A 26485-nucleotide genomic window follows, 5' to 3' on the forward strand; every position below is an offset into this window, starting at 1 on the left:
CTTCCTTCCTTCCTTCCTTCCTTCCTTCCTTCCTTCCTTCCTTCTTTTATTCTTTTCTCAACTCTCCTTCTCTCTATCTCTACCCCTCTCTCACCCATCCCATTTTCTTTCTGCCACACTTAGTATTGAACCTAAAGCTTTGCAGGTGCCAGGCAAGTTGCTGTGCCATTGAGCTACATCCCTACCCTTTTTCCTTTTTAGACTAGGACTTACTGAGCTGCCCAGGGTGGCCTTGAACCTACTTCCTGGTCCAGGTAAGCCTTAAACTTGCGATCTTCCTGATTCAACCCCCTGAGTACCTGGGATTTACAAGCTTAAATCACAGTGTCATATTTATTTTATTTCTAAATGTTTATGTGTAATGTGTGTTATTGTGTGAGTTTGAGTCATGTGTGTGGAAGTGCCTGTGAAGGCAGAAGAGGGTGTCAGATGCCCTGGAGGCAGAGTTACAGGCAGTAGTGAGCCACCTGCAGTGGACACTGGGAACAGAACTCAGGCCCTCTGCAAGAGCAGTAAGTACTCCTAAGTGCTGAGCCATCTCTCCAGGCCCAACCTTCCCATTTTTACTGTAAATACTGACATTCACTTCAGACTTCTGACAGGAGACTTTTGGCTCCAGGGGTCTGGAAACTCTGTCCTAACCCAGGCTAACCCACCCTTTTCTGAATGCAGTCCTGTGAAGAATCCTGAAGACAGAGTACCAGGGTAAAGCACAGTCACTGCTCTATAGTCACTGTTCCCTTAGACCTGGGCAATCCTACCTCCCTTTCCACAAAATCCCCAATCACCTCAGCAGGGTGACTTCAGACTGAAGACTCTGTCTGTGCTCAGCAACTTTGAAAACAAACTCCCCCATTACTAAATTCTTCTTGACAATCAGCTTTCTGAATGGCCTGCTTCTCTGACTTTCTTCTCTGCTTTTCTTTTTCCATAGCAAATAAGTCATCTCATCTACACCAGCATCACTGGGTAATCTGCTTCAAATGCAAATGAAGAGGGGATTGCCCTGTGCTAGACAGAGTGCAGGTGTCCAGCCAACTGCCATGAGGTCTTGGGTCATTGCTGAAAGGAGGTTCATGAGGATGCCAGGAAAACTGCTCACTCAAGTACCAAGTCAGAGAAACCTAGTGTGTTAATCATAACAGGGAGACTTATTATTAGTTATAAATGCTTGAACTTAGTTTAGGCTTATCCCTAGCCTTTATAACTTTTTTTAACCTGTTTCTCTTCATCTATGTTTTGCCTCAGGGCTTTTTACTTTTCTTTCATTCTGTATGTCCTACTCTCCTGCTTTCTCATGTCTGGATGACCAATGCCTGCCTGCCTGCCTGGCTGACATGTGGCATCTCCCTCTCTTTCTCCCTCGATCTCTCTTAAGCCCAGATTCCTCCTCCTACTTATTCTCTCTGCTTTTCAGGCCTGCCTATCCAACTACTCCCTAACTAATGGCTGTTTAGCTTCTTAGTAGACTAATCAGATGCCTTGGGCAGGCAAGGTAGAACAAATGCAACACATCTTTACATAGTTAAAAAAAATATTCTATTCTGTAACACACACATAATCGGTTAAATAATAAAATAACAAAAATTAATAGCAGTGAACCTGTGGTGAGCAGGGCTTGAATATTATGAGGCTAACTTCAGGCAGCCTGTGAGTGGTGCCTAGGAACACTAGCCTCTCCAGCCCCTGCCACTCTAGCAATGGGGAAGCTCTGGGAGACAGAGACTAAATTTTTGGCTTGCATTATATCCAGGTGGTCTTGGAGACCTAGACGATAATTTCCCTGATCAGATGTAATGGTCTCCTTGAACATTCTAATTTCATTTCTGTAATAAAATACCCTGACATAAAACAAGTTAGGGAGAAAGGGGGTTTATTTCAGCTCACAATTCCAGGGTACAGTCCTTCTTGACAGGAAAATCAAGGCAGGAACTTCAAACAGCTAGTCATATCACATCCACAGGAGAACAGAGAGAAACGAATGCTTGAAAGCTCGCTTGATGGTGTTCCACACAACTTCTCTACTCTTAACAGTTCAAGAACTCTTGCCTAGGAAATTGGGCCACCCAAAGTGGGCAGGGTCTTCTCACATCAACTGACTTAAATGAGACTCTCCCTCACAGACATGCCCAAGGGCCAACCCAATGTAGACAATACTTCATGGAGACTTTCTTCCCAGGTGATTATAGGCTGTGCCAAGTTGACAATTAAAACTAACCATCACAAAATCTCATTTAGATGTCACACAATAGATTAATTACAAAATGCTAGCTTGGGTATTCTAGAATGAAAGTGAAAGTGGTATGAGACATATATAACCTTTATTATTCCTCCTTGGTAAAGTGGCTAAAATGTTTCCATTCTTTTTACATGAAGACAGGAAGCTCTGGTTCCCAGTGTCTGATTGCCTTAGTCATTGTTGTTGTTAACATGACTGAGTACTACAGACAATATAGTTTCATAAAGAACAGAGACTTAATTAGCTTGTGATTCTAGAAGATAGGGTGTCCAAGAATGAGGGACTGTATGTTAGTGAGGATCCTCTTGTTGGTGTGGACTCTGCAGAGTCCTGATGAGGTATAGAGCTTGACACTGTGGATGGGATGCATAGAAATGGCAAGGATGAAAAGGCTTTAGAAAAGACCCGTTCAAGATGGCCTATTGCCAACTGGGAGGTGGTGGCACACACCTTGAATCCCAGCCCTCAGGAGGCAGAGGCAGGTGGATCTCCGTGAGTTTGAGGCCAGCCTTCTCTACAGAGTGGCAGGACAGCCAGGGTTACACACAGAACCTATCTTGAAAAGCATGGTGGGAGGAAAGACGGTTCATTGCCCAATTAATCCTTTAGTACATGAATGAATTAGATCACTTACAGCAAAGCTCTCATGACCTAATCATTCCATAAAGACCCCCATCTCCTATAATACCTAACATGAGTGATTGGCTTTGGCATGAGTTTCATTGGGGACATTCAAAGCACTGCACCACCCCAACCTGAACCAAAGAACCCCAGCCTCTTGTGAGGAAGGCATCTGCTGAGCCCAAGGAGAAAGCGGTTGGGTAGAACAGGACTCTGTTGTCTGGTTACCATGGCAGCATTCCCTGAACTTTCTCTCCAAAAAGACACACTGACCCTTCTGTTTTCCAGGGCTATTAGCATGTCTAAATAAAATATTAGACCTTCACAAGGACAGGGGTATTTCCTAGCCTGTGAGATAACTATATAATGTCATAGTCCAAGTCCTTTAGAACATTTACAATCCTGTTCTTTGCATAGTTTGATATTTGATCATTGGCTTTGATGGCTTTATTATATGAACTGCCTACAATTGGGAAAATCATGCCAGTGACTTGCCATACATGGTGTAATTGTTTCATTTTTTTTTCACAGACTTATCCTACTTACTGAATGGGCCAGGAGTCACTTGGAGACAGAGAGAGAGAAGACACAGTCTCAGCCTCAGTACATGTTGCACAGAGATGAAATATGGTGTAGTATATGCAGTACCAGTGCTGAATATAAGGGACAAGAACAAGTAGAAGCAGGAACAATAAGTTTGCCTTTGGGGATATGAACCAAAAAGGGTGTCAGAGTCCTTAACACAGAACTGGGAACTAAAGAATGAGGACAAGCTGAGGAGATGACACACGGGAGGGAATATTCCAGCTGCTTTTCATTTTGAAGTTTATCACATCAATGCAAAGCAAGCTAGAGAGTTAGGCACAGTAGTAAATGCTTTTAATCCTAGCACTCCAGAGGCAGAGGCTATGAGTTCAAGACCAGCCTGGTCTACATAGTGAGTCCCATGGCAGCCCAGGCTATGTAGAGAGATTTTTTTGAAAGAAAGGAAGGAAGGAAGGAAGGAAGGAAGGAAGGAAGGAAGGAAGGAAGGAAGGAAGAATGTAGATGTAACCAACCATCTTATTAAATAAGAAACACAGAACCAATGCAAAGAAGAAAGCCAAGAGATCAGAGCTAAGAGCCTTACCCGCCTGCTGCAGCTAGCCTCTTAAGCCAAGAGACCTCTCCAAAAGAGAACTACTTCCTGTCTGTTTGTCTTTATATAGACTTTCTGTTCTGCCTTCTCATTGGTTGTAAAACCAACCACATGACTGCCTTGTCACTGTCTGTTGTACAGCCCTCCAGGTCTTCTATGGTTGGTATTGAGATTAAAGGTGTGTGTCTCTAATGCTGGCTGTATCCTTGAACACACAGAGATCTACCTAGCTCTGCCTACCAAGTGCTGGGATTAAAGGCATGCACCACCAATGCCCAGATTTTGCTACGGCTCTAATAACTCTGACCCCTGGGCAACTTTATTTATTAACATACAATTAAAATCACATTTCAGTACAAATAAAATACCACCATAAAAGAAAGAAAGGAGGGAGGGAGGGAGGGAGGGAAGGAGGGAGGGAGGGAGGGAGGGAGGGAGGGAGGGAGGAAAAAGAAAAAGCAAACTAGAGCACTCAACAGCAGAATCCAGCTAGGAAGCTTGCTTCCCAGCAGTGCAGAAGCCTGACTGGAGTGGGAAGGAGGCAGAGGGCAATGCTGCCATTCTTAGGATAAAGGGAGCTAAGAGGGCTCCACAGTAATGAGCTATTTACAGAAGAGGACAGACAGCCTTGGGGCGTGTGGACTAGGTGGGTAAGGAAGAAGGACTCTAGCATGACTCTCAGATGTCTGACTTGGTCCAGCTGTGAATGGTTGACAAGCGAGGTGGGAAAACAGAAAAGTGAACACATCTCTAAAGATCACATTTATTAAGGGGGATGGGCTCATACACCATGCACCTGTAGAGTTGAGAAGACAAACCTGTGAAGCTGGTTCTCCTTTTCTCATCTTTAGGTAGGTTTGGGGTTGTCAGGATTCCTGAGCAAATACTTTAGCCAGCTCAGCCAGCTCAGCAGTCCTTGTTTGTTTGTTTGTTTGTTTGTTTGTTTGTTTCAGTGCTGGGGACTGAACCGGGTCTCCTGAAAGCTAGGTAAGCACTCTACCACTGTGCTACATGCCCAGTTCTCTTTTTACTTTTTACTTTGAGACAATGTCTTACTGAGTTACCCAGGCTGGTCTTATTAAGCCCAGGATAGACTCAAACTCCTTCTACCTCCCACATAACTGGGATAACAAGCCTGTGCCACCAGATCCAGAATTCATTTTGGTTTTAGCATGGAAAGATTGAAGTGCCATGGGATTTCAGGAGAGGTCTAGGTACCAAGTGCCAATGTGACTGTTAAATACATATAGCTTGAAGTCACAGGCCTCGGTGAGGTTTTCCCAGGGAGGGAAAGGATTCCCATGAATGCCAATACACAGGACAAATGGAGAGAGAAGAGCCAGACCCTGACTAGGTGAGGGCAGAGGGGCCTGAAAAGACAGGGAGATCTGTTATTAAGGACAAAAAGAGGGTCTAGTTCTAAATAAGGAGCTGAGTGGTTTGGGGCCCTGAGGAATCCCTGTTGGACATATATGGGTGTCCAGAGCTGAGCACAGTGGCCCTCAAATAGAAGGTGAAGGGAGGGAGCAGTTTGTTCTTGGAGGGCAGTGAGGAGTCAGAGGTGTGAGTGGATTTTACAGGGTGACAAATGGGAGGGAAGTAGAGTCAGATGCTCAGATTCTCTGTGAACAGACCTGAAGCACCAGGGTTGGAAAACAGGGTGAGGCTGGTGTGGCCAGGTCTACAGGCCCATGAGCTGGAGAATCTAGGCTGGGCCTCCCCAGCAGGTGCTGGAGGGGTAGGCAGGGCATTTGAGAATTGACAGAGCCTCTCACTGAGACACCTGGAGGATGACACTGGTGAGGACAGAGTGAACTGAACCACCAAGATGACCTCAGGAGCAGGCAGGGAAGGGCTGAGCCAGATGGAGAGAGAATGGTCAGACCCTGGAGGCAAAGTGCACACCCCAGTGGCCTGTCCCCATGGAGCCCTGGGATTCCTAGGGCTCATTGGCATCTTCTTGGAGGTGTAGCAGTTAGGGAAGATTTCAGGCCCTCAGCTGCCGCCCACTCCCAGAGTTTCCATTCCTTCAAGGAACGGGCACAGAGCCTAGCATGGCAGGAGCCACCTCTCCATGCCCACCTGCCTCAGCCAGAAGGGAATTCATGACCAGGAGTCCCTATGCCCAGGTCTCATAGCTGAGCCCTGGGCAGCTCTCTTACACCAGTCAGCCAAGACCACAAGACCTGGGACACAGGACTCCTGGTCACGAGCATCCTTCAGTGTGAGGGAATGGGGCTATGACTACAGCAGCCTGGACTCGAGCCGGGGGAACCACAGGGCTGGGGACAGGGGGTAAGACTGGGGATTAGAAGCTCAAGAGAGGTGAGACCAGACAGGACAAGGCTGTAAGGACGGGACAGAGACTGGGAGGCTAGCTAAGGGCTGAGACTGCATTGGTGAGAGAAGAGGATCTTTAGTTAAACCACTGGCCCTGGTGCATTATGAGGCCGGTGAGGAGAAGGCTGGGTTTAGAAAAACGTCATGAGATTCCTGTCATACTCTGAGGCAACCAGTCTGCTAGTTCTGAGCCCAGCTGCTTCTTCCTTTCTTCCCCAGCTCTAGCGGGATGTAGCATTAGCCATTCATTCTGTTTCCACAAGAAAGTGCCCAACCGCACAGAGAGCCAAGGCTCCTGGCATCAGTCCCCCAACACTGGAGCAGCACCCCATCTGGGACAGGTGGGAGGAAGATCAGGCCCAAGGGGTTTGAAACCCCAGGAGGAGCCATGGTTGTGCTCAGGGAGACGGGGCTTGCTGTCCAACCACCCCAGGCCAGGCTACATAGGTGCTTTTACTGACTGGGTCTGTGTGCCATTATTTCTCATTTCCTCTTCACACCAGTGGCCCGACCTTAAAGAACACCCTCATGGTCCATTACCACCTTCCCGACATCCATGAGTACTTTAATTTAAATACACATATTTAAAGATTCAAATTTAGCATCCACATAGAAGAGAGAACATACAAAGTTTGTTTTTCTGTATTTAGGTTATTTCCCTCCAAATGATTATTTCCTTCTTCATCCATTTGTCTACAAATTTCTTAATTTCATTATTGTGAACATCTGAATAATATTCCATTATGTAAGTGCACTACATTGTTTATTATGCTTTCATCAGTTGGTGGCCTCTAGGCTATTTCTATTTCCTGGCTATTGTGAATAGAGTAGCAGTGAGCACAGATGAAATAGTATCTATCTAGTAAGATAAAGTTTTTTTTTGGTCTATGCCCAAGAGCAGTATAGTTAGATCATTTGGTAGATTTATTTCTAGATTTTTAAGGAAACTTCACACTGATTTCCATACTGCCTGTACCAGTTTGCACTCCCATCAAAAGTGAATAGTGTTCCCCTGTCCCACATCTACAGCAACATTTATTGTCAGTTGTTTTTTGGTGTTTTATATTTTGGTCTTAGTCATTCTGACTGGGGTAAGATGACATCTCAAAGAAGTTTCTTTCTTTTTTTTTTTTTTTTAAAAAAAACAGACACTACATAATTTATTTACAGTTTAATGCCAATCACCCCCTGTTCAAATGTTACTTAAAACGGTGTATCATACACTGGAGAGCTATGGCCAAGACCGATCTGTGGATAAGCAACTGAGACACCACCCAAGTGGAGGAGGAAGTGTCTGAGGCAGTCCCCGCCTGAGCCTCAGAAACATGGCCTGGTGGCTGTCCACTCAGTGGCATGGACACATTCTCGGAGTTTCACAGGACACTACCTCACCAAGGAATGAGGCTCTCTCCCAGTTCACAGAAACAAGTCCTGAAAATAATCATCAAATTCTTCTTCCTGTGACTTGTCGTCGGTCTCTGGCAGGGGACCCTTCCAGAGCTCGGATTCCGAAGCACCTTCTTCCTCATCAGGGTTTCTGTTTCTAGAATCTTCTGACTCTTTTGAGGATGAATGTCCTTCATCCTTCCCCTTGGAAGCCTCTGAAGATGATCTGGATTTCTTAGGCGGTGAATCGTCACATTCAATCTTGGTTTTAGCCTTTCTTTTTTTTGACTTGATTTCTTTTCTCCTGTGATGAAAATTTAATTTAAAGGAACATTCTTGGCATAATCTTAATTTAACAAGTGCGTTTCTCTTTTCACCGTGCTCAACATAACCGAAGTTCACTTCCCAGCTCTTCAGGCCTTCTTTTTCATCACAACATTTATTCCCACAACAAAACTGACCTTTTCCTGAAATTACTTCTTTTTCTATTCGCCACCTGAATCCAAACTTATTTTCTTTGTATCTACTGAGATCGACTATGCAGTATTCCTTGAATAATTTATCACAGTATTTCTTTGCAAGTCTCTTCTCCCAAGTCATATCTTCTTCATCCTCCTCGTTCCACAGGAATCTATGGTTTTCTCGTATAACATCCAGGTCTATCTTATCATTCTCCCCCAGGCGCTTAAAGTCCTCCCTTTTGCCACCATAGTACAAAATATAGTCATTTACAAATTTTGTGTGCCTTTGATAAGCATCCATAGCTATGAGATGAAACCTTCTATTTCTTGCTTCTTCCCTGTCCAGCAGGTCGGTGGCGACTTGCTTATGGACCACCTTTCCATGTTTTTCTTTTTGAAATGGTTTTGTAAGCAGCAACTCATCTTTGACTGTCTTCTTCTTCTTCTTGCTGGATTCTCCACCTTGCTCATCATCACTAAAATCAGAGTCATAACCTCCATGCCCGTGCATCGAGCCGCACAGCGATGCCGCCCGCGCATCGCCACCGCCCGCCGCACTCAAAGAAGTTTTAATTTGCACTTTCCTGGTAGCAAAGAATGTTGAACATTTAAACAGAAAAATTTCTCAATTGCTGGGGGATTTATTTCTGTATGCTGTGAATATGTGTGACTCCCATTGGATAATAAATAAAGCTTCACTGGAGGAGTCAAGTAACCATGGCAATGCCTATTTTCAAGGTTCCTGGTGTAAGACTGAGACCTGAAGTCAGGGGAACAGTGCATAGAGTGACAAGCTGCAGAGATCTGCAGAAGGTCAGGTCTTATTAAATAGACTAGCAAGAGAGGACTTGGGACCACATCTTAGGTGGCTTTGTGTTAATAACCTTGGTTAGAATTGGCATAGTGTTTTAGTCTGCTTTGTGTTAGCAACCTTGATTAGACGTCTGCAACTCTAACCTTGTGCATCTCTGTAAAGTTTTTAACTTATAATCCATTTACAGAAACATTCAGTCTAGTTTGAAACTGCTCTGAGGTTTTAAATTAGAAAAATGTATGTAGCTTTTCTTAGATTGGAGAGAAACTGTTATTTTCTTATGTTTGTCTGAGTTTAAGGAACAAGGCACAGTTTTAAGTTCCACAGTCCTCGAGGGACAATAGATCCAATTGTGAAGCATATCCTAGTATATATTTTTTTTTTGGTTTTTCGAGACAGGGTTTCTCTATGTAGCTTTGCGCCTTTCCTGGAGCTCACTTGGTAGCCCAGGCTGGCCTCGAACTCACAGAGATCCGCCTGGCTCTGCCTCCTGAGTGCTGGGATTAAAGGCGTGCGCCACCAACGCCCGGCTCCTAGTATATTTTTTATAGATCAAAATTATACAGATTAGTGAGAAGTCATCTTCCTGACCATCCATGGATAAATGTGCCCAACAGATGGAATATATACATGAGATGATGCAATGGGAAAACACCCACAGCTGTTCTTAGGGAAGAAATGAAATGGCACATGAGAGAAATTACAGATAGGAGCAACTGATTGTTTCCAGTCAGTAACTCCATGACCTTGGCAGGTGGGGTTCCCCATCAGAGAGCATTGTGGTTCTACCTGATAAATATTAGTTGTCACCTGCTGTATACTCCCATGGCCTCTTGGTACCAGCAGCTCTCAGCACCTCCCCACTACTACCTGTGCATCTCTCTATCATCTTTTAGATGCCATCTGACTCTCTATGATGACTTTCTGTCAACTAGCTGCTGGCTCTGCCTCCTGAACAAAGGCTGATATGTTTAATTAACTCCAACACAAACTCGGGGTTCATAGTTATATATCCCACAACAGACATGATTGGTGAGAAAACAAAATTTATTTTGAAATGGCTCTTAAGGACTTCACAGGATTTAACTATTACAGTTGGTTGTGGAGAAATACAATACTCTACAAAAGCATAATTTCTGCAAAGAGAACATGTAGTAATCCAAGTAGTTCTCATGAGAGAATAGTTGAGAGAAAGTGGTAAAGGTCAGCAGTTAGAAGACCATACCGTCTGCACCTGTCCCCAAGCCTAACACAGTGATGGGCACATACCTGGTGAGTGGTGGACAGTAAAGCAAAATAAAGTTAAACTGGACATTAAGGACCAATCACTAGTAAACTGCAGTAGCTGTCATCATCCACAAAAGCATTTACTATGATGCAAACAGGTTAAGGCAAGTGATGGGGAGAGCTGAGGAGCCAGGAAAGCATGGCATGTAGAGCTGGCATGGCTTGTCTATGCAGTGAGTGGGGCATTTATCTAGGGTCACCTTAGAGAACTTTGTAGGCTATCTAGTGGGATTTGTTTGCCTCCTTTGTTGTTTACACAACAGGAAACCCAACCACTCAGTGATCCTGTGACCTGGCAAAGGGCACTGATGAATATCAGGATAGGGAAGAGGAATGTGGGCATCCTAAGATCAGGCTGCCAGGAGGAAAGTGCCCTCATCTTGGAACATGGGTTCAACCTATATGTCCATCCTCACAGGGTTGTAAGAGCTGTCAAGATGCTGAATAGAGAACTGTTTCCCACATAGTAAATGTGTCTTTATGGAGAAGAGAACCTGCCACAGAACAGGAGGGTATTGGTTTCATTGTGCCTGATGAAGAAAAGGAAGGGGTGGTCAGCGCAAAACCTTGGGTCACCACGAGATGAATCACAGCTTATATTTACCCTGGTGGAGGCTGCAGCCTCGGTGCCTTCTTCATTGACCTCCACAACACTCTCATGAACACACTCAGACATACACATGTTTCTTTCCAGAGACATTCCTGATAAGTCAGCCTTGCCCCCTTGGAAGACATCTACCATTCCCAAGTGCTGAAACACAGACTTCATGTCATAATCCTCTTGCAGTTTAAATTTTGGAAGTAAAACCTCAGCTCTAGTGCTCCTCATAAAGTCTGGTTTGGTCCAAGACATTAACTTCTCAAAAGTGAGATTGTTTTCCACCTGACAAAGAAGAATTAGAGACTTTCAGATTCACAGTTGAGGTCTTAACTCAGAGGCTCATAGGCACTTCCCACTCACAGTACCCTCCATCACTCTACAGGGGCCACTGAATATTCACATGGCCAGGCAGTGTGAGGGTCCCACCAACCTGCGAGCTTGTGTGGCTTCACGGATGGGCATGGGAGAGAAGTAGCCGATGGTTGGTTGGAAGACTTGGCTGTCCTCTCCTAAATCATTTCAGAGACATCTTTTATTCTGACAGATGTTGAAGCCCTGATGATTATGGTTTAGGTTGTGTTTGCTTTTGTTTTCTTGATCTAGACTTAGTTTTGAAAATAGTACATAATTGCAGCTGTTTTTAAAAAGTGGAAAAAATAAGGACTTTTGCTGTGAGCCAAACCAGAACGAAGGGCTATCCAGGGTTGGATTCTATGCATTTTGTGGCCTGTTATGGCTTTCATATGAACTTTCCCCCAAAGGCTCATATACTGAAACCTTATTCTGAAGCTGGCAGCAACATTTAGTGGGGCATCTATAATTTAGACATGAGGGGGTCTAGCAGAATTAAGGAAGTAGTTACAGAAGGTGCACCTATGAAGGTCATCCTTGGTCTTTTGTCCCATATCCTTTCTCTGCTTCCTCTTTACTAAAAGGTCTGTAGTCTCTGCCATTATGGAAACCATTGATGGGGACAAGTAACTTGAAATGAACCCTCTGAATCTGTGATCTAACATAAATCCTTCCTATCCCGGGTAATTCATGTCAGTCATTTTGTCAGTGACAAAACACTAACACCATAGATGCCACAGTGAGGAAGCTGGATGGGAAGAGCCAGAGGAGCTATTGTGCTTACAAAGATCCCTTAGGTCATGCACACTCCACTGCCCACTGTTCAGAGTATGCCTGGCACACTGTGGGTACCCTGCTGCAAGGAAGACCAAGATGTGTCATAATGCTCTGCCTGACTCTGTCCTCCTCAGCTGCATCCCTCCTCTTCCTCTTTGAAAAAAGTGCAAACTGTCTATTTTATGTTCTCAGATACTAAAAGAAAATACTAAGGAAGGTCATGATATGGGTTGTCTTTATTTTGGGTGGCTATATACCAAGCCAATGTGTAGAGTTCATTGTCTGAGTTGTCTTCATTTTGTCCTATCATGTAGCCATCTCCCATTTAGTGAAAAAGTTATGTTCTGTGTCAAGGTCACACAACCCACAATGGGAGTCTCAGACACAGCTTTGACCCAAAGTCCAGCTCCTGCACTCAGCCCTAAGCTGGGTACCATCTACTCAAATGGCAGTTGCAAACCTGCAAACACTGCTTTCTGTTCTAATGAGAAGGGACACTGGGTTCTTCTCATGGACATTGAGAGAGGTGCCTCACCTTGCTGAGGTCCACACCATCAAATGGGAGCAGGACTATCAAGCTCAGCTCCATGCCATCATAGGGCATCACCAGCATCTTTGCCTCAACTTCTTTCACGTAGGCGAGGTTAAATACACTTCTATGATACATCATCTGCACTGGTCTTTTCTCCCTCTGAACAAAAGAATCCAGAACATAAAAGATATTATTAAGAGAGGTCAGAAGGTTTCCAAATAAGTGGAATTTAACAGCAGAAATGTTTTAGCACTCACAATGAAAACACTATTCATGGTACAGTACACACTTAGTCAATATCTATCAGCCTCTTCCTACTTTCATAAAAATAATTGAGTGCAAACAGTTATGGGACTTTTGTAGATAGGGTTCTACAGTTGTGATGAAACACCATCACCAAAACTTCCCAACTTGGGAAGGGAAGAGTTTATTTCGTCTCACAACTCTCAGGTTCCATCACTGAGACAAGTTAGCAGGATCTCAGGTAAAAGCCATGAAGGAAAACTAGTTATTGACTTGTTCCCAATGGATTTCTCAATCTTCTTTCTTACGTAGCTCAAGACTATCTGCCCAAGTTGCACTACCCACAATGTGCTGGGCCCATACCAATCAAGTATGAAGAAAATGCCCAACAGACTTGCCTCTAGGCCAGTCTTATGGAGGCAGTTTCTCAGTGCAGAGTCCTTCTTTTCAAATGGCTCTAGCTCATCTCAAGTTGACAAAGCAACAACCTGGACAGGGATCGACTCAGGAAAGATGATGTGTCATCCAGCAACAAATGTGCCATTCAAATATTAATATTTTCAAATCCTGCTTGGGTCTAAAATGTTCCACAAAGGCTCATGATCCAAGGCTTTTGTCCACAGGGTAGCACCTTTGGGAGCTGGACAAACCGTTAGGAGGTAGGGCCTAATGGGAGAAAGATAAGTATTGGTGAGGGAACCCCTGAAGAAGATACTTGTCCTACAACCTTTTCCTGTTCCTCTCTTTTGCTTCCTGACTGCTGTCAGGCGAACAAGCTCCTACCATGCATTTCCACCATGCTGTAGTGCATCACCACAACCCAGAGTGATTGGACCAACTGACCAGACTGAAACTTCTGGAACCATGAGCCCAATTAAGTATTTCCTACTTTAATTTGGTTATCTCCTAGGGTTTGCTACGCTAATGGAAAGATGACCACCAGCACACCAGAAATAGGGTTTCCACCATTTAATACTGTCAACCATTATATCTAAGGCAACAGCAAAAGCAACTGTAAATAACAGAAAAGCTCTCATAAACTAGACGGAGATATTTTCATAGTGGTATAAATGGGACTGCAGACAGATACATCCTCTCAGAAAACAGCCTGGAAACAGGAGCACACATGCTTAGAGGTTCACAATGGGTCACAATCTTCTAACCCACCACAGAGCAGAGAGCTCCAGAGCACAGGTACTCACAGGCTAGGGCAGAGCTCCATCCTGATAGCCCATTAGTGAGAAGGAAAATCCCAGTTAAATAGCAACAAATTGGGGACCCTCTGGACTGATCTCCATGCATTTTAGGGGTGCATTACAGTCTGATGACCCATCACAGGTAGACAGTTTTTGTCAACCCTTTAAAAGTGAGGGGCTATCTGGATAGAATCTCATGAATATTTCTATGATTAATCCAGTTTTTTTCTGTTATGATAGTCCAGAGGTATTTTTTAAACACAGAAGTGGGCTGACCATCTGGGAAGATTTTAATTACAGTGGTACATTAAATATAAAATTTTGCTGCAGACCACCCATAATGAAGATTAAATTACCCAATAAAAGGACTCATTCTTTTACAAAGTTTTTTAAAGCACCCATAATAAAAGCATAGCAAGGAGTTTATCATTCATGATATTCCAAACCACATCAAATTATATTTTTATAGGTATAGGGCAAACAATTCTAATATCTACTTTAATTCAAATTATATGTCAATTAAGACTGAAATCTTAATCACTCAGTTTCAATATTAGAAAGTGATAAAAACTGTTTAATAATGACAAATTGTGCAATAATTTTACATAATTATTTTAATTAAAAATTACTGTTATATAAGTATTCATATGTTACTTTCTACTTTGCCTCATGTTCCATACATATAATATACTATGTTGGCAGCTTAGTTTTGCTATTCTAGAACATAAGGAAAATTTAATTTCTAAAATGAAGTAGGAACAATGGTTTTAGAGAAATTACCAGAAGCAGTAAGAGGCACCAACAGGACATAAAATAACACAGGGCATAAATACGCTTTATTCCTATCATTTTCTACACAGTTTAACCTTTTGTTCAGAAATATATGTTTCTGTCGTTTTCTGTGATTTCCTGTTCTCTTTCTATCTGCACTAAGGGCCAAGCCCAGCACCCACACAGGACATGTGATCTCTACCACTGAGCCCCAGAGCTACACATTCACAATTACACCCTTCCATGCAATCTCTCCACCACACTGGCGTGGACCTTTGGACACTGTTCCTTACCTGGTTTATTTTAAAGGGCATTTCCCTTGTGCGTTCTTTGTCAAACTCTTTTTGCCACTTTCCTTTGAAATATAAGGCATTGACAAGAACCAGCCTGGTCTCAGAATCAACTGAGCCACTTGACAGCAACTCTGGAATTTTCCCTTTTGAGGAAGCAGAGATTCATTCAGGTTCATGTTATACACATGTGAGAAATGAACTGATCTGATATCTGGGCAGGTCCAAGCATCATGTTTTCAAATTTGTGGAATGTGGATAAACATATTTAAAAAATCAAAACAACATACAAACACCCATTTTTGACTTGATGCCATGCACACTGGAAGAGCTTGGCAAACGTGTGGATATTGAAAAATTTCCAAGTCTCTCAAGGAAAGCAGGTTTGGGAAAAGCAGAAAGAGTGACTCCAGGATGAAAAACAAAGAAGCAGGATATGTAGAAGGGGTCACAGGGCACCAGACTTTCCACCTGGGTGCTAATGTTGGTTGCCATCTTGACTGGTTCTAGAATCAACCAAGAGACATGTCTCTGGGCAGGTCTGTGAGGACATTTCCCAGAAAGAGTAACTAATGGACAGGACGCTCTTCCAAGGAAGCAAAGGCTTCCTGTGCTGCCCTGATATAAGGACTGAGAGGGAAGCAGCACTGTTTGGTCTGCCTGCCTCAGTCCCTGCTGGTGAGTGCATCGACACCGTTCACATCTCTGCAACTGCAATTTTCAGCTGACACTGGAGCCCATATGGACTAAGACTAGTGACTCTCCAGAAACGTCTAGGCTTTTCATTCCCACTGACTGTTAAGGTCTCCAGCCTCATAGACTGGGCAGCTACCAGTCTCTCAGCCTGTCCATAAGCAGATGGCCAGTAGCTGATTACTCAGCCTGTATTGTGTGTGCCATTCTATTAAATCCCCTTAGTAAAATTCTGTTCCTCTAGAGCACTCTGACGAATACACTGCTGTGAAATACAGCATCTAGTACTCTGTCATCATGCCCGGCTCTACATACCACAGTATGTCAGACACTCAAGTACAGACACTAGTTTGGAGGATGTATTACTATTCTACACTTCAGAGTCCCATCCATCCCTAGAGGAAATAATGCAGGTTGAAAGACATATTCTCTTCTTCTCTATTAAGGAGTATTCTTTCATGATCCTATTAAGGAGTATTCTTTCATGATCAAGGCAATCCTTGCTAACTTATGACATCAAGATTACACAAGAAGTAAGGACTCCAACAAAAAATTCACAAACAATTGCTGAGATGTTGAGAAAATATTCTCATTCTATTCTGTCTGTCTGTCTTTCCCTCTTTCAGCAGAAATAGGAATGTACCTAGTGTTGCAGAGGCATCTGAATGGTTTAATTATCAAACAATGATCTCCATGACCAATGCTGAAACATGTCATCTCCAAAAAAAAAAAAAAAAAAAAAAAAAAAACCAACTAAGTTCACCCCCCATTATGCCAATGTAACTGAGCAGCCCTGACAGAGGAAATCAAGTCTAGTTTCATCAAATGTAAGTAAGGGATCTGATGCAGGAAATGTGGAAGCAGAAACAGGACTCCTCTTCAGAGGTAAAGGTGGTGTTGACCGAGGCAACAAAGACTGTAGGAGAATCCAGCCCAAGGGCAAGATTATGGGCAAGCTCTACCCTTACATATCCATCTCAGAGATAGTGGAGTCACCTGGCCTGCCAACTGCAGACCACCCCTGTATTCTAATGCAATCTGTTAGACTGGAAATCAGGCCCACGAGTTCTCAGGACATTTGTATCAGCCCCTCTCTCCTAGAGAAATACACAAACAACTCTGTTTTTAAAGTCTAAGTGTCGGAGTAAAATCTCCATGAATACACTGAGGTCTAAATTATACCATGTGGCCTAGCTGGTCTGCATCCCTTTGACTCTCTGAAATAACAGTGAGATTAGTTAGGTGGGGGGGAGGAGAAGGGAAAATTAAGAGAAGGAGGAGGGAGGGATGGATGGAAAGGACAAGAATGTGGGGTGTGAAATAACTTGAAATCCTGACCTTCAGTCTGTTCGGAGACCCACGTGTTTATGTGTTTCCGGGACTCCTCTGCTGCTTTGACAAAGGACAGCTGCTCCAGCTCTGAGTGGTAGAACTGACGACAGGACTCCTTAAAGGTCTGGAGAGAAACATGTTCAGTGAAGTAACATTGCAAAATATAGTGTCAGCAAACTTTCCAATCATCTGAATACTATGGCATTAAAAGAAAAACAACAACCAAACTTAAAATGGGTGTGTATATCACTTTAAAGAACAAACACCTTGCCGGGCGGTGGTGGCGCACTCCTTTAATCCCAGCACTCGGGAGGCAGAGCCAGGCGGATCTCTGTGAGTTCGAGGCCAGCCTGGGCTACCAAGTGAGTTCCAGGAAAGGCACAAAGCTACACAGAGAAACCCTGTCTCGAAAAACCAAAAAGAACAAACACCTTTTTTCTAGGCTTTTGTAAGTGAGAATAATCAGACATGAATAAATTAAAAATTACATGAATAAATAAAAATAAAAATATTTCTGATTTGAAGTATTTCAAGATATCAATACAGAACTGTGATCTTTGGGCAAGATTCAGGAGTTGAGTCTCACTAGGCTGGGCTAGAACTCACTACCTTCCTGTCTCAGTCTTCTAAGTGCAGGTAATAGAGATGTGAACAATGACAATGACTAGAACTTGATCCTTAATTTTCCCAAGTTTTCTAGGGTCCTTCAATAGGGATCTATAGCAACAAGTATTTGAATACAATTGATGTCATTCTACTGATACAACTTACTGGGAGGAATTCACAAGTGCTCTCTGCAAAGAGTCTGTTGGCAGGTCTAAGCGCGTACTTTTTGTTGGGCTTGTTCAGGTTACTGAGCAGCCCCTGGAAGCCTTGATGAACGTCTTTCTCTGTGTTTAAACCAAGTGCCTGTGAAGGAAAAGAATAAATCACTATGAGCTCAGTGGATGAGATGTTGTAGCTGTAAAGATAATTTTCGAGCTGAAGAGTTACTCAGGTAGTGAGTAAGGGAGGCTCTGATGCGAAACAGGTTGGTATTGAGACAATTAAAAGCAGAAATTAGCTTTCTTTGCTAATGAATAATTACAAGTCTATTACTCTAAAAATAATATAGGTCTTAGCAACCCATGCTTCAAATAATTTCAACATCTTCTTTTTTTCCATTGCAGTACTTGGGACTGACCCTAGCTCCAAACAAATGCTAAGCAAGAGTTTACCAGCTCTACCACTGAGTTATGCTCACAATGCCTCCTCTCCACCTTTGATAAAACTTTTCATTAGAAACTTAGTTGCCTTAGCTAGCCTTGGACTTGGGATCCTCCTTCCTCACTCACCTTAGTAGCTGGAATTAAAGCCCTGTGCCACATGATAGCATGAATCTATCTGTGCACCATTTTCTAGGGCAAGTCTGGACAAAATTTTGAGAGTTCTTCCAAGGTATTAGTCTGGAAAGCTCATTGCCCTGAAAGAAGTCCTGGGGTAGGGGTCAGGGTAGAGAGATGGCTCAGCAGTTAAGAGCACTAGCTGTATTCCCAGAGATTCAATTCCCAACATCCACATGGAAGCTCACAACTCTCTGAAACTCCTGTTCCAGAGACTTTCAGATCCTTGTACAGACATATATGTGGGCAAAACACCAATGCACATAAAAAGAATTTTTTTTTTAATGAAGAGGTTCTCACAAGATTAGACTAGCTTCTTTCCTCTTTAGCCCCTGCCCCATGAAACAGTGTGTTCATATTCATACCCTCCCTTCTCAGCAGCGCTTAGGCAAGTGAAGCAGGTGTGGGGTGACAGACAGCTTACCTGAGACATCTGGACTGCAGTGTCTCCCTTTGCTCCTAAAAGGACCATAGCCAGAGCAGAGGAGATGCTCACAGGAGAATAACAAACATTTTCTGAAGGGTTGCTTTCACAGAGTATCTTTAAAAGGTGGATGGCAAAGTTGCCATTTGCTTCAGACAGAGTATTCATGATGCAGAGTCTGGAGACAAAGGAGAAATGGTACTCAACACAGCGCTGAAGGTTCATTGACCTGACTCAGGGGACTGTGAGACTTTTGGTTCTCATTCAAAGCTCCTAAATACCTAAAGTTGGGTTTGAAAATTCATTCTTGGTCACAGTCCTTCCAATCTTAGCATTATTATCTAAGTGTGGTCATGGCAACAGACCAAACTAGCGTCTGTGTCATCTGTATAGGTAGAGGTCAGATCATCAGAACCGCACACAGGACCCAGCTGAGAGAGGTGGGCTCTAGTCTCCTTCCATACACACCAGTTCCTCTCTCTGCAGATGGTGGCCTGGAGGATAAATAGGAGGAGGAGGAAAAGAGGAAGGGAAGAAGAAAACAGACATGAGCATCCAGGTCCTCTAGCCTGGCTTCAGCAAAGCTGCATTCTGTGTCTGCCTGTGAAGACTCCTCTGAGATGTCCAGGTGTGCATTAGACAGAGTCTCTGCATTTGCAGCTGCTACAGGACAGACATGGAGATGCTGAATGAGACCCAAAGACAGGCTGGTGTCACCAGCTCTGCTGTGCAGCAGGGAGCATCCACCTGCAGTGGCTGTTCAGGAGGCCTTGATCAGCCAATGGCACCAGGCTCTTTCTCTGTGGAGCATACCACACTCCCAGATGAATAGACAGCTTGGCCCAGACTAAGTGGCTGCCCCTGCCACAATATCCCAAATCTGAGTCCCTGTACATCCCATGGCTGTGCTCTGACTGTCATATGACCTTTGAACACTGGAGGTGTGTTCCCGAGTACTTTCTACAGTGCTTAAATGTAGATATTTTATCCCTAGGCGATAAAATAGCCTAGGGAGTCTCAGAACATCACAACCCATACTCCTTCCCTCTCCCCAGACAGACGGACACAGTATCCTGAGAGTGTGCCCAGATCCTGTGACTCTTCCTTATAATTCCCCAAAGGCTCTTCAGGAAAGTTGGGGCAGCTTTATTTAAATGCCTGGCCTTCTGGTTGGTCTTCTCATCTGACCTACTGTGCGACCCCTACACTCCTGCCCATCTTCATCCCTTTAAAGTTGCTTCTGAATCCTTGAAGTGCCGTTTATTCCACCCAGAGGGTCATCTACCCCCTCTCCGTCACTGAGTTCAAACTACTCACCCTTCCCTCCTTCATTGGGGCAGGACAACCTCAGGGCCTCTGCTCTGCCACCCTAGCGACGCTGCCCCAGCCGGTTCTGTCATCACTCCTAAGTGCGGTCCTTTCTCTTGCTCACTGTGTCTCCACCACACTTGGAGCTCTCTGAAGACACAGTGTAATGACATGGTACAAGGAGGCCTTGATGGGTTGGTGCCTCAGTAGGTGCTGAAGATTGATGCAGTTCTGATACTTCTGCCTCCAACGATGTGGAGACCTGGGTATGGGCTGGTCCCTGTCATTTTTAATAGATTCAAAAGCTGCTTGGTGTACTCAGATATGATTTATCCTTCTCAGATCTCTGATTCCATCTGATGACCAGGCTTTGCTTCAGCTGCCTTCTCAGTTCTCTATATAAAATTCACAGGTCTCACTCTCCTAGGGCTACTACTAGGTCTAGACAGAATTAACCTTGTTACCGGACCAGAAAAACTCAAGAGAACAGCTTCCATTGTAACTTTTTACTATGGACTGCTCTCAGTATCTCCGGGATAATCAGATAAAAGAAACAGCTTCAAGGTTTCTTTATATGAATTTAGGAAAGCTGTCTCACTTCTGTTCACTCTGATGATATTTAGGGAAGCCTCCCTCCTCCTCCACTCAGTCAACCTCTTCCATTCAGTAAATTTCCACTGGTTATAGATTTAAAGATGTTTTATTGGGCTGAAACCAGGAAATGTTCACATCTTTTAACTCCAAGTCATAGCCTTTTGCTATGATGCCAGGATGTAAATCTGTTCCAGCTGTCTGACAGATATCTGCAGGCTCCTGGAAAAAGTTCTGTTACTGTGTCAAGACATCTGGTCTGATGAAAACTAACAGTCTCCAGAGCCCATTTTGACCCCACCCATTTTAAAGCATATTTTGCAGTTTCACTTCTGCCTGGGCTAAGACCAACCCACAGAGAGTCCTCCACATAGACCAGCTCCTGCACCAGCTCCGAGGATGCCAACCACCAACAGAGGATGCCCACTGGGATGGATGCACCCCCACCTCCAGTGAAACAGCAGATTTCATGGCTCATGTACTCCTAAAGAATACGTCATCCCTCAATTCACTGCTAGTACCACCTCTCCAGGCTCAAGTAGGCACCTACCCAGCAACTAGAACCTGGTTTTGCAAGATGTCCCAATAAAGGGCATATCCACCTGTGTATCTCACTCATTCACCCTCACCTCTTCAGTACAATCAGGGCATTTCTCTGTTTCATTCTTTCTGACAGTTATCTCTCTTCCTGTGGCTAGCCCTGCTCATGAGGCCAGTGATAACAATCTAATTTTTTCTCCTAGCAAGCTGCTTTCTCAGCTCCCTCAAGGAACAGGCCTGAGATCTCCACCTCTGAGGTGGCCACAATGACAGCCAGCTGAATGCTCCTTCACTCACACATCCCTCTGTATATGACCCAACTCCCAACTTCCTCCTCCCACTTTGCTCCACAATCAGCAGGAAGAGGTCTTGAGAATTCAGTGCCCTTATTCCCCCAGTTGCTATCCATAACTTGCCTTTTTATACTAATCAACATGGAGGAATGTTGCCATTCTGACAGCCCCCTTGGAGACCTGCCCTGCATCCTGGAATAAATCCTCTTTTAGGGAAATCCCTCCCTTGTTCTTCCTCTTCCCACTTCCTCCCTTTCTCACCATGAGGTGTGCACACCTTCACTTTCTATCTTTCTCTCCTTCTCTTTCTTCCTCTCTCCCTCTTTCCCTCTCTTTCTTTCTCTGTCTCTCTATTATGATAAACTCTCTCCACGTGAATGCCATGCCTGGGATGTGAGTGACTTTCCAACCTGTGACACCACCCACCACTGCGTTTGTATGGCGTGTCTCCCTCACCCACTGGGACACCAAGGCTCCTGCATGCCATGTCATTACACAAGGGACATGTCTGGCCCTCCAATTCTGAGCACCTGGCTAAAGGTGGCATTTGAGGATGTCCAGTCACCATGGGACCACTGATTTTATAATTGGAATGAAGAGAGCTCAGATTGGATTAGAGCCTGCTGATCTAAAAGGGCCCAGAAGTAAGAGACATTATTTTGCAGATCCTGAGAAGATGTCAGAGATAATCAAATGGGCTATGTTGTAGGATATGAGGGGGAGCAGGACAGAGGACAGTGGAGAAGACCCCTGAGACCCTGCAGCACCTATGCCTGACTGAGATGAGTCAACAAAGCTGCAGGACTCCAGCCCTAAGACCAGCCTCACTACCACTGACGGCTGGGCTTTCTAGAGAAGCCCCCTCTGTGAACGCCCACCAGACACCACTTGCCCTCATTCACTTTTGTTAAGACTCAGGTCCTGGAGTTCCTTCTTCTGGACTCAGGCTGGACCTTCTAAAGCTGGTCTTTGTCAGTCCCACAGCCCTCGACTGAGCCGGTATCCCTTACCTGCCAACTTCACAGCCTCCCAGTGCAGTGTGCAAAACAGCTTAGCAGCCTGTCCTGTTCAGGAAGACCCTTTATTCACTGCAGGGCTCTGACATCATGCTTAGAGCCCCAGGCCAGAGGAAGAGGGACTGGCCTGACCTTATCCAACTCTGTCCTCAGCAGGGTGGGGATGGGTGGGGGTTAGTGAACACCTGGTCCCTTAAGAAAGAAAAATCTAGTAGGAGCCTTGGATCTCTGGATGACAGGGCACAAAGGGAGAAGATTCCCAAGGGTGCCAGAGCACCTAGTGGTTGTAACTGATACCACGTCTCCATCCATGCCAGGGACTCAGCTGTGAAGGTGTTTAGTTTAGGTGTCATGTTAGTTCTGCACTACCATAGACCCACATGCAGAATCCTGGTGCTAACTTTCAGAAGAGACATTTCCAACTGCTGGGGTGTAGATGCTCCACTGAAGGACCCCTCCATGCACAGTGACAGAAATAGACACTGAGGCAAATTTGTACAGGATATCTAGTCTTCCTTCCTTGCACAGGGCACACTGTATTTGCAGAACTCAAAGAGAGACCTCCTCAAATTTGGAATCTTACATGTCTCACCTTTAATGTTTTTAGACTAAAATAGTATATTTTTTGTGTGTGAGTGTTTTGCCTGAGTGTATGTCTGTACACCATTTGTGTGCCTGTTGCCCACAGAGGCCAAAAGACAGCATGAGATTCCCTATACTGGAGTGTTTCTTAGATCCTGGAGTTGTTTGTCCACCTAGCCATGCTGAGGGTAGCTTAGGAACTATGTCCCAGGATAGATGTATTTATATCAGAAACCCTTGTTCTCAAGGTACTAATTCTCTTTTAAAGCATACAGTGAGTGTCTTGGAGTATATTAATGAAGCTATATGACAGGGATCACCATATAATCCCTGACTTTCATTTTTACTTCTGATTACCAGTATCCTTTCCCCAAACCCACCCTCCTTTACTATCAACCAGTAATCCATTTTCTGCCTGTATTTGCTAGTAATGACCATTTCTTATGAATGAAATATGTGGCCTGTGTGAGGTCTTCTTTAACTAACCTGATGTTTCCAAGGCTTCATCCTTACTGTTTCAAGGAGCCCATGATTAGGGAGAGGGTCATAGACATGCTACACAATGCCACCTACAGCAGGTTGAGTTTTTTTTCAGAAAGCTAAACTCAGGTCAAGCCACAGTTCTTGACTTTGCCATAGAAAGGAATTTCCAGATGAGCCAATATAAAATAGAGTTGAATTTATTAAGAAATAAACAAATATTTGTTTAAACACAGGTGGCTTTAGTGATTCTGAAAAGTTCCATGCCAAAATGTTGCTAAGGAACCACACCTTCTCTGTCTTATTTAATAAAGGTTCAACTTCTATTTGTTCAGTTATTTAGGACAAGCTTTTAAAACCTCAATAAATTAAGCTATATGAGACCAAGATACATAAACAGAACTTCAACATAGTAAGATGCCTTCTGTAACAGGACCATTAGAGACTTCAGACACACAAAAAGCTCACACTGACTTCAGTATCACACATGTACTTCTCCCCAAGGTCAAGGTTCCAACTGGCTGAGCCTGAAAGCTCACTCAATTTCACACTATCTGTGACACACTCAGTCTAGAAAGCTTTCTTCTCCATGTGCTCTCCTTCCTGGCTAATGGACGGCAGCTTTTCACCAATCTTCCTCCCAGAAGCTTCCTGGTGCTATTGTCTTCCCCAGGGTGCTCATTTTCTGTTGCTTGGCTCCATGTTTCCACAGAGGCTGCTCACTCCCCTTGTCTTCTGACCCCTGAACCAGCAGGGAGTGACAGCAGCTGAAGGGACAGAGGCTTCTGTCTCATCTTGCTTGAAGGAAGGTTGGCTTGCTTACGTGCAGAATCTGCTTCCTCAGTCACCCTGTGTTCTCCACCCCAGGGGGATTTCAACTGTCCCTTCCTTTAGCTTCTCTAGCTCCTCTGCTTTGACCAACAACTTCTGACCATCTCCTGCCTTAGCTTGTGTTCTTGGGGACACTTTTCACTTTGGTCCCTCATCACTGAAGCAGCTGGCCCATAGTTATTGTCCCTCTTTGTCCCTGTGTCCTCTGACACAGATTCTCCTTCCTGTTCTGCTTCTCCTTCTTCCTCACCCCTGCTCCCTCCAGCGTCTTCCCTGTCATCCTCCTCTACATCTTCTAACAAGAGGCCATGTTATTTTCTCTTCCTGGCTGGAATGCTCTGGCCTTTTTTTTCCCTTTCATTTTCTACATGTAGTCTGTTAGAAGATGGGCTTGCCCTTAAAGCAATGCTCACTCTTACGACTCAGATCCCACAGGTCTTTGCCCTCTACTTCCTCTTTCTTAAGGAAGTCATTGGCAGCATCTTCACAGAACTTCCTGCTTGATGGCACCTGGTTCTCATTCTTCTCCCACCTGGAGAATCCTTTGAAGTCAGAATCTACCATATTGTTTGTTTGGGCTGTAACCGGCAGGACTACAGCAACATCCCTCCTCCCCCATACCAAAGATCTCATCCTCGTTTTTCATACATGAGCATGACATTAGGGATGCCCCACAAATGAAATGTAATATGCTAAAATAAAAGCATGGGTTACAAGGCTATTAGACATGCCTTGTATTGTAAGTAGGGTTTCTTGTAGGATTTGTAGGAAGCTGCAGGTTTATATGTGGACCGTGTATGCTTAGGCTGTAAGCATGAGTGCTGTTCTAACATTCTCATTTGAACTATCTCTGCATAGAATGAGTATTGCGTGTATGCAGCCAACCCCCACAGGAAGTGTCACCTGAGCTGACAAGGGTCTTCCATCAGACTGGTGTGAAAGGCTTCTTTCTGCTCCTGAGTCTTCTTAACTTTCTTGGTCTCTCTGTGCTGCGTCGATACCGCATTTGTCAGTCAGTCATTTTTATTGCTGGTTAAAGATATTAATAATGTTGTCTATAATGACTGTTTATTCAGTTGGTCAGCATTAGATTGTTTCTACCCTTTATCTATATTAAGTTTATAACAAACATTTATGTATAAATTTATGTATAGTCATATGCTTTCTAGGAATTACCCTGGGAAGAGCCCAAGGAATGGAATTTCTGGGTCACATGACAACTCTACATTTCACATTTTGAAGAAACACCCAATGAGTTTGGAAGCCCCTATGCAGCTTTTTGTCCCCACCAGAAGGTTGTGACTTTCAGTTTCTCCATGTGTGATTGTCTTTTCTTATTTTAGACAATGGGTGTGAAGTGGGTACTCCTTCTAGTGCTGAGTTTTATTTCCGTGATGAGTAATGATGCCAATCATAAGCTCATGTGCTCATTTCACATTTATAGATCTTTCTACAAGAATGTCTACTCAAATTCCTGTTTCTGTTTGTAATTAGGGTGATTATTATCATCATCATTGCCATAGAATTACACGGCACCAAATTTGTAACTCTGTGTCTGTTCTGGTTAATTTCTTCATCTCTATGGTAAATTCTATATCCTCCCAAGATTAAAGATCCTTACACTCTATAGCACATGTCAGGTGACTCTGCCATCTCTATGACACTTAATTAATGAAACATCCTCCCAGTCCTAGTCACAACCTTGGTCTGCCTCTCCCTAGAACCTGTGATCTCTGTCAAGATACTTCCTTTCATGCCTTCATACCTCTCACTTAAGCTCCTTCAATGAGACTTAATCATCTGAGACTTCAGTGGTCCACTGCAGACTCTCTCAGGGTTGCCCAGTTCCAAACACTGAAGATGCTCTCACTTTGGAGCTGAATTTTTTCAAATTATGCTTAGAGAATGCTATGCTATGTCCCAACTTAGTTTCTTTCTGTCTTTATAGGTGAGAGGCAGGAATCTG

General features: G+C 44.0%; 2 protein-coding genes across 2 annotated transcripts; both read right to left on the reverse strand.

Annotated features, from left to right (window-relative positions):
* Positions 1-7478: 7478 nt before the first annotated feature.
* Positions 7479-8739, reverse strand: LOC114701251 (protein FRA10AC1 homolog). Its single transcript, XM_037205836.1, has one exon. It carries the CDS (start codon positions 8694-8696, stop codon positions 7755-7757), a length of 942 nt encoding a protein of 313 aa, XP_037061731.1. The 5' UTR covers positions 8697-8739; the 3' UTR covers positions 7479-7754.
* A 1289-nt stretch (positions 8740-10028) lies between these two features.
* LOC114701232 (serpin B9-like) lies at positions 10029-22683 on the reverse strand. The gene is made up of 7 exons (XM_028881245.2): positions 22621-22683; positions 18879-19056; positions 17844-17981; positions 17079-17196; positions 15051-15193; positions 12551-12706; positions 10029-11169 (listed from the first exon to the last, which is right to left on the reverse strand). The coding sequence occupies exons 2-7, from the start codon at positions 19044-19046 to the stop codon at positions 10765-10767; spliced, it is 1128 nt and encodes a 375-aa protein (XP_028737078.1). The 5' UTR covers positions 19047-19056; positions 22621-22683; the 3' UTR covers positions 10029-10764.
* Positions 22684-26485: the final 3802 nt, after the last annotated feature.

The sequence above is a fragment of the Peromyscus leucopus genome, chromosome 5, assembly GCF_004664715.2.
Source record: "Peromyscus leucopus breed LL Stock chromosome 5, UCI_PerLeu_2.1, whole genome shotgun sequence".
Lineage (NCBI taxonomy): Eukaryota > Metazoa > Chordata > Mammalia > Rodentia > Cricetidae > Peromyscus > Peromyscus leucopus.

Coding starts and splice junctions, on each gene's coding strand:
- LOC114701251 (XM_037205836.1), bottom strand. CDS start 8,696: ATGCACGGGCATGGAGGTTATGACTCTGATTTTAGTGATGATGAGCAA.
- LOC114701232 (XM_028881245.2), bottom strand. CDS start 19,046: ATGAATACTCTGTCTGAAGCAAATGGCAACTTTGCCATCCACCTTTTA. Junction 17,197..17,843: donor GCACTTGTGAATTCCTCCCA/GTAAGTTGTATC, acceptor GTTTCTCTCCAG/ACCTTTAAGGAGTCCTGTCG. Junction 11,170..12,550: donor ATGGTGTGGACCTCAGCAAG/GTGAGGCACCTC, acceptor CTTCTTTGTCAG/GTGGAAAACAATCTCACTTT.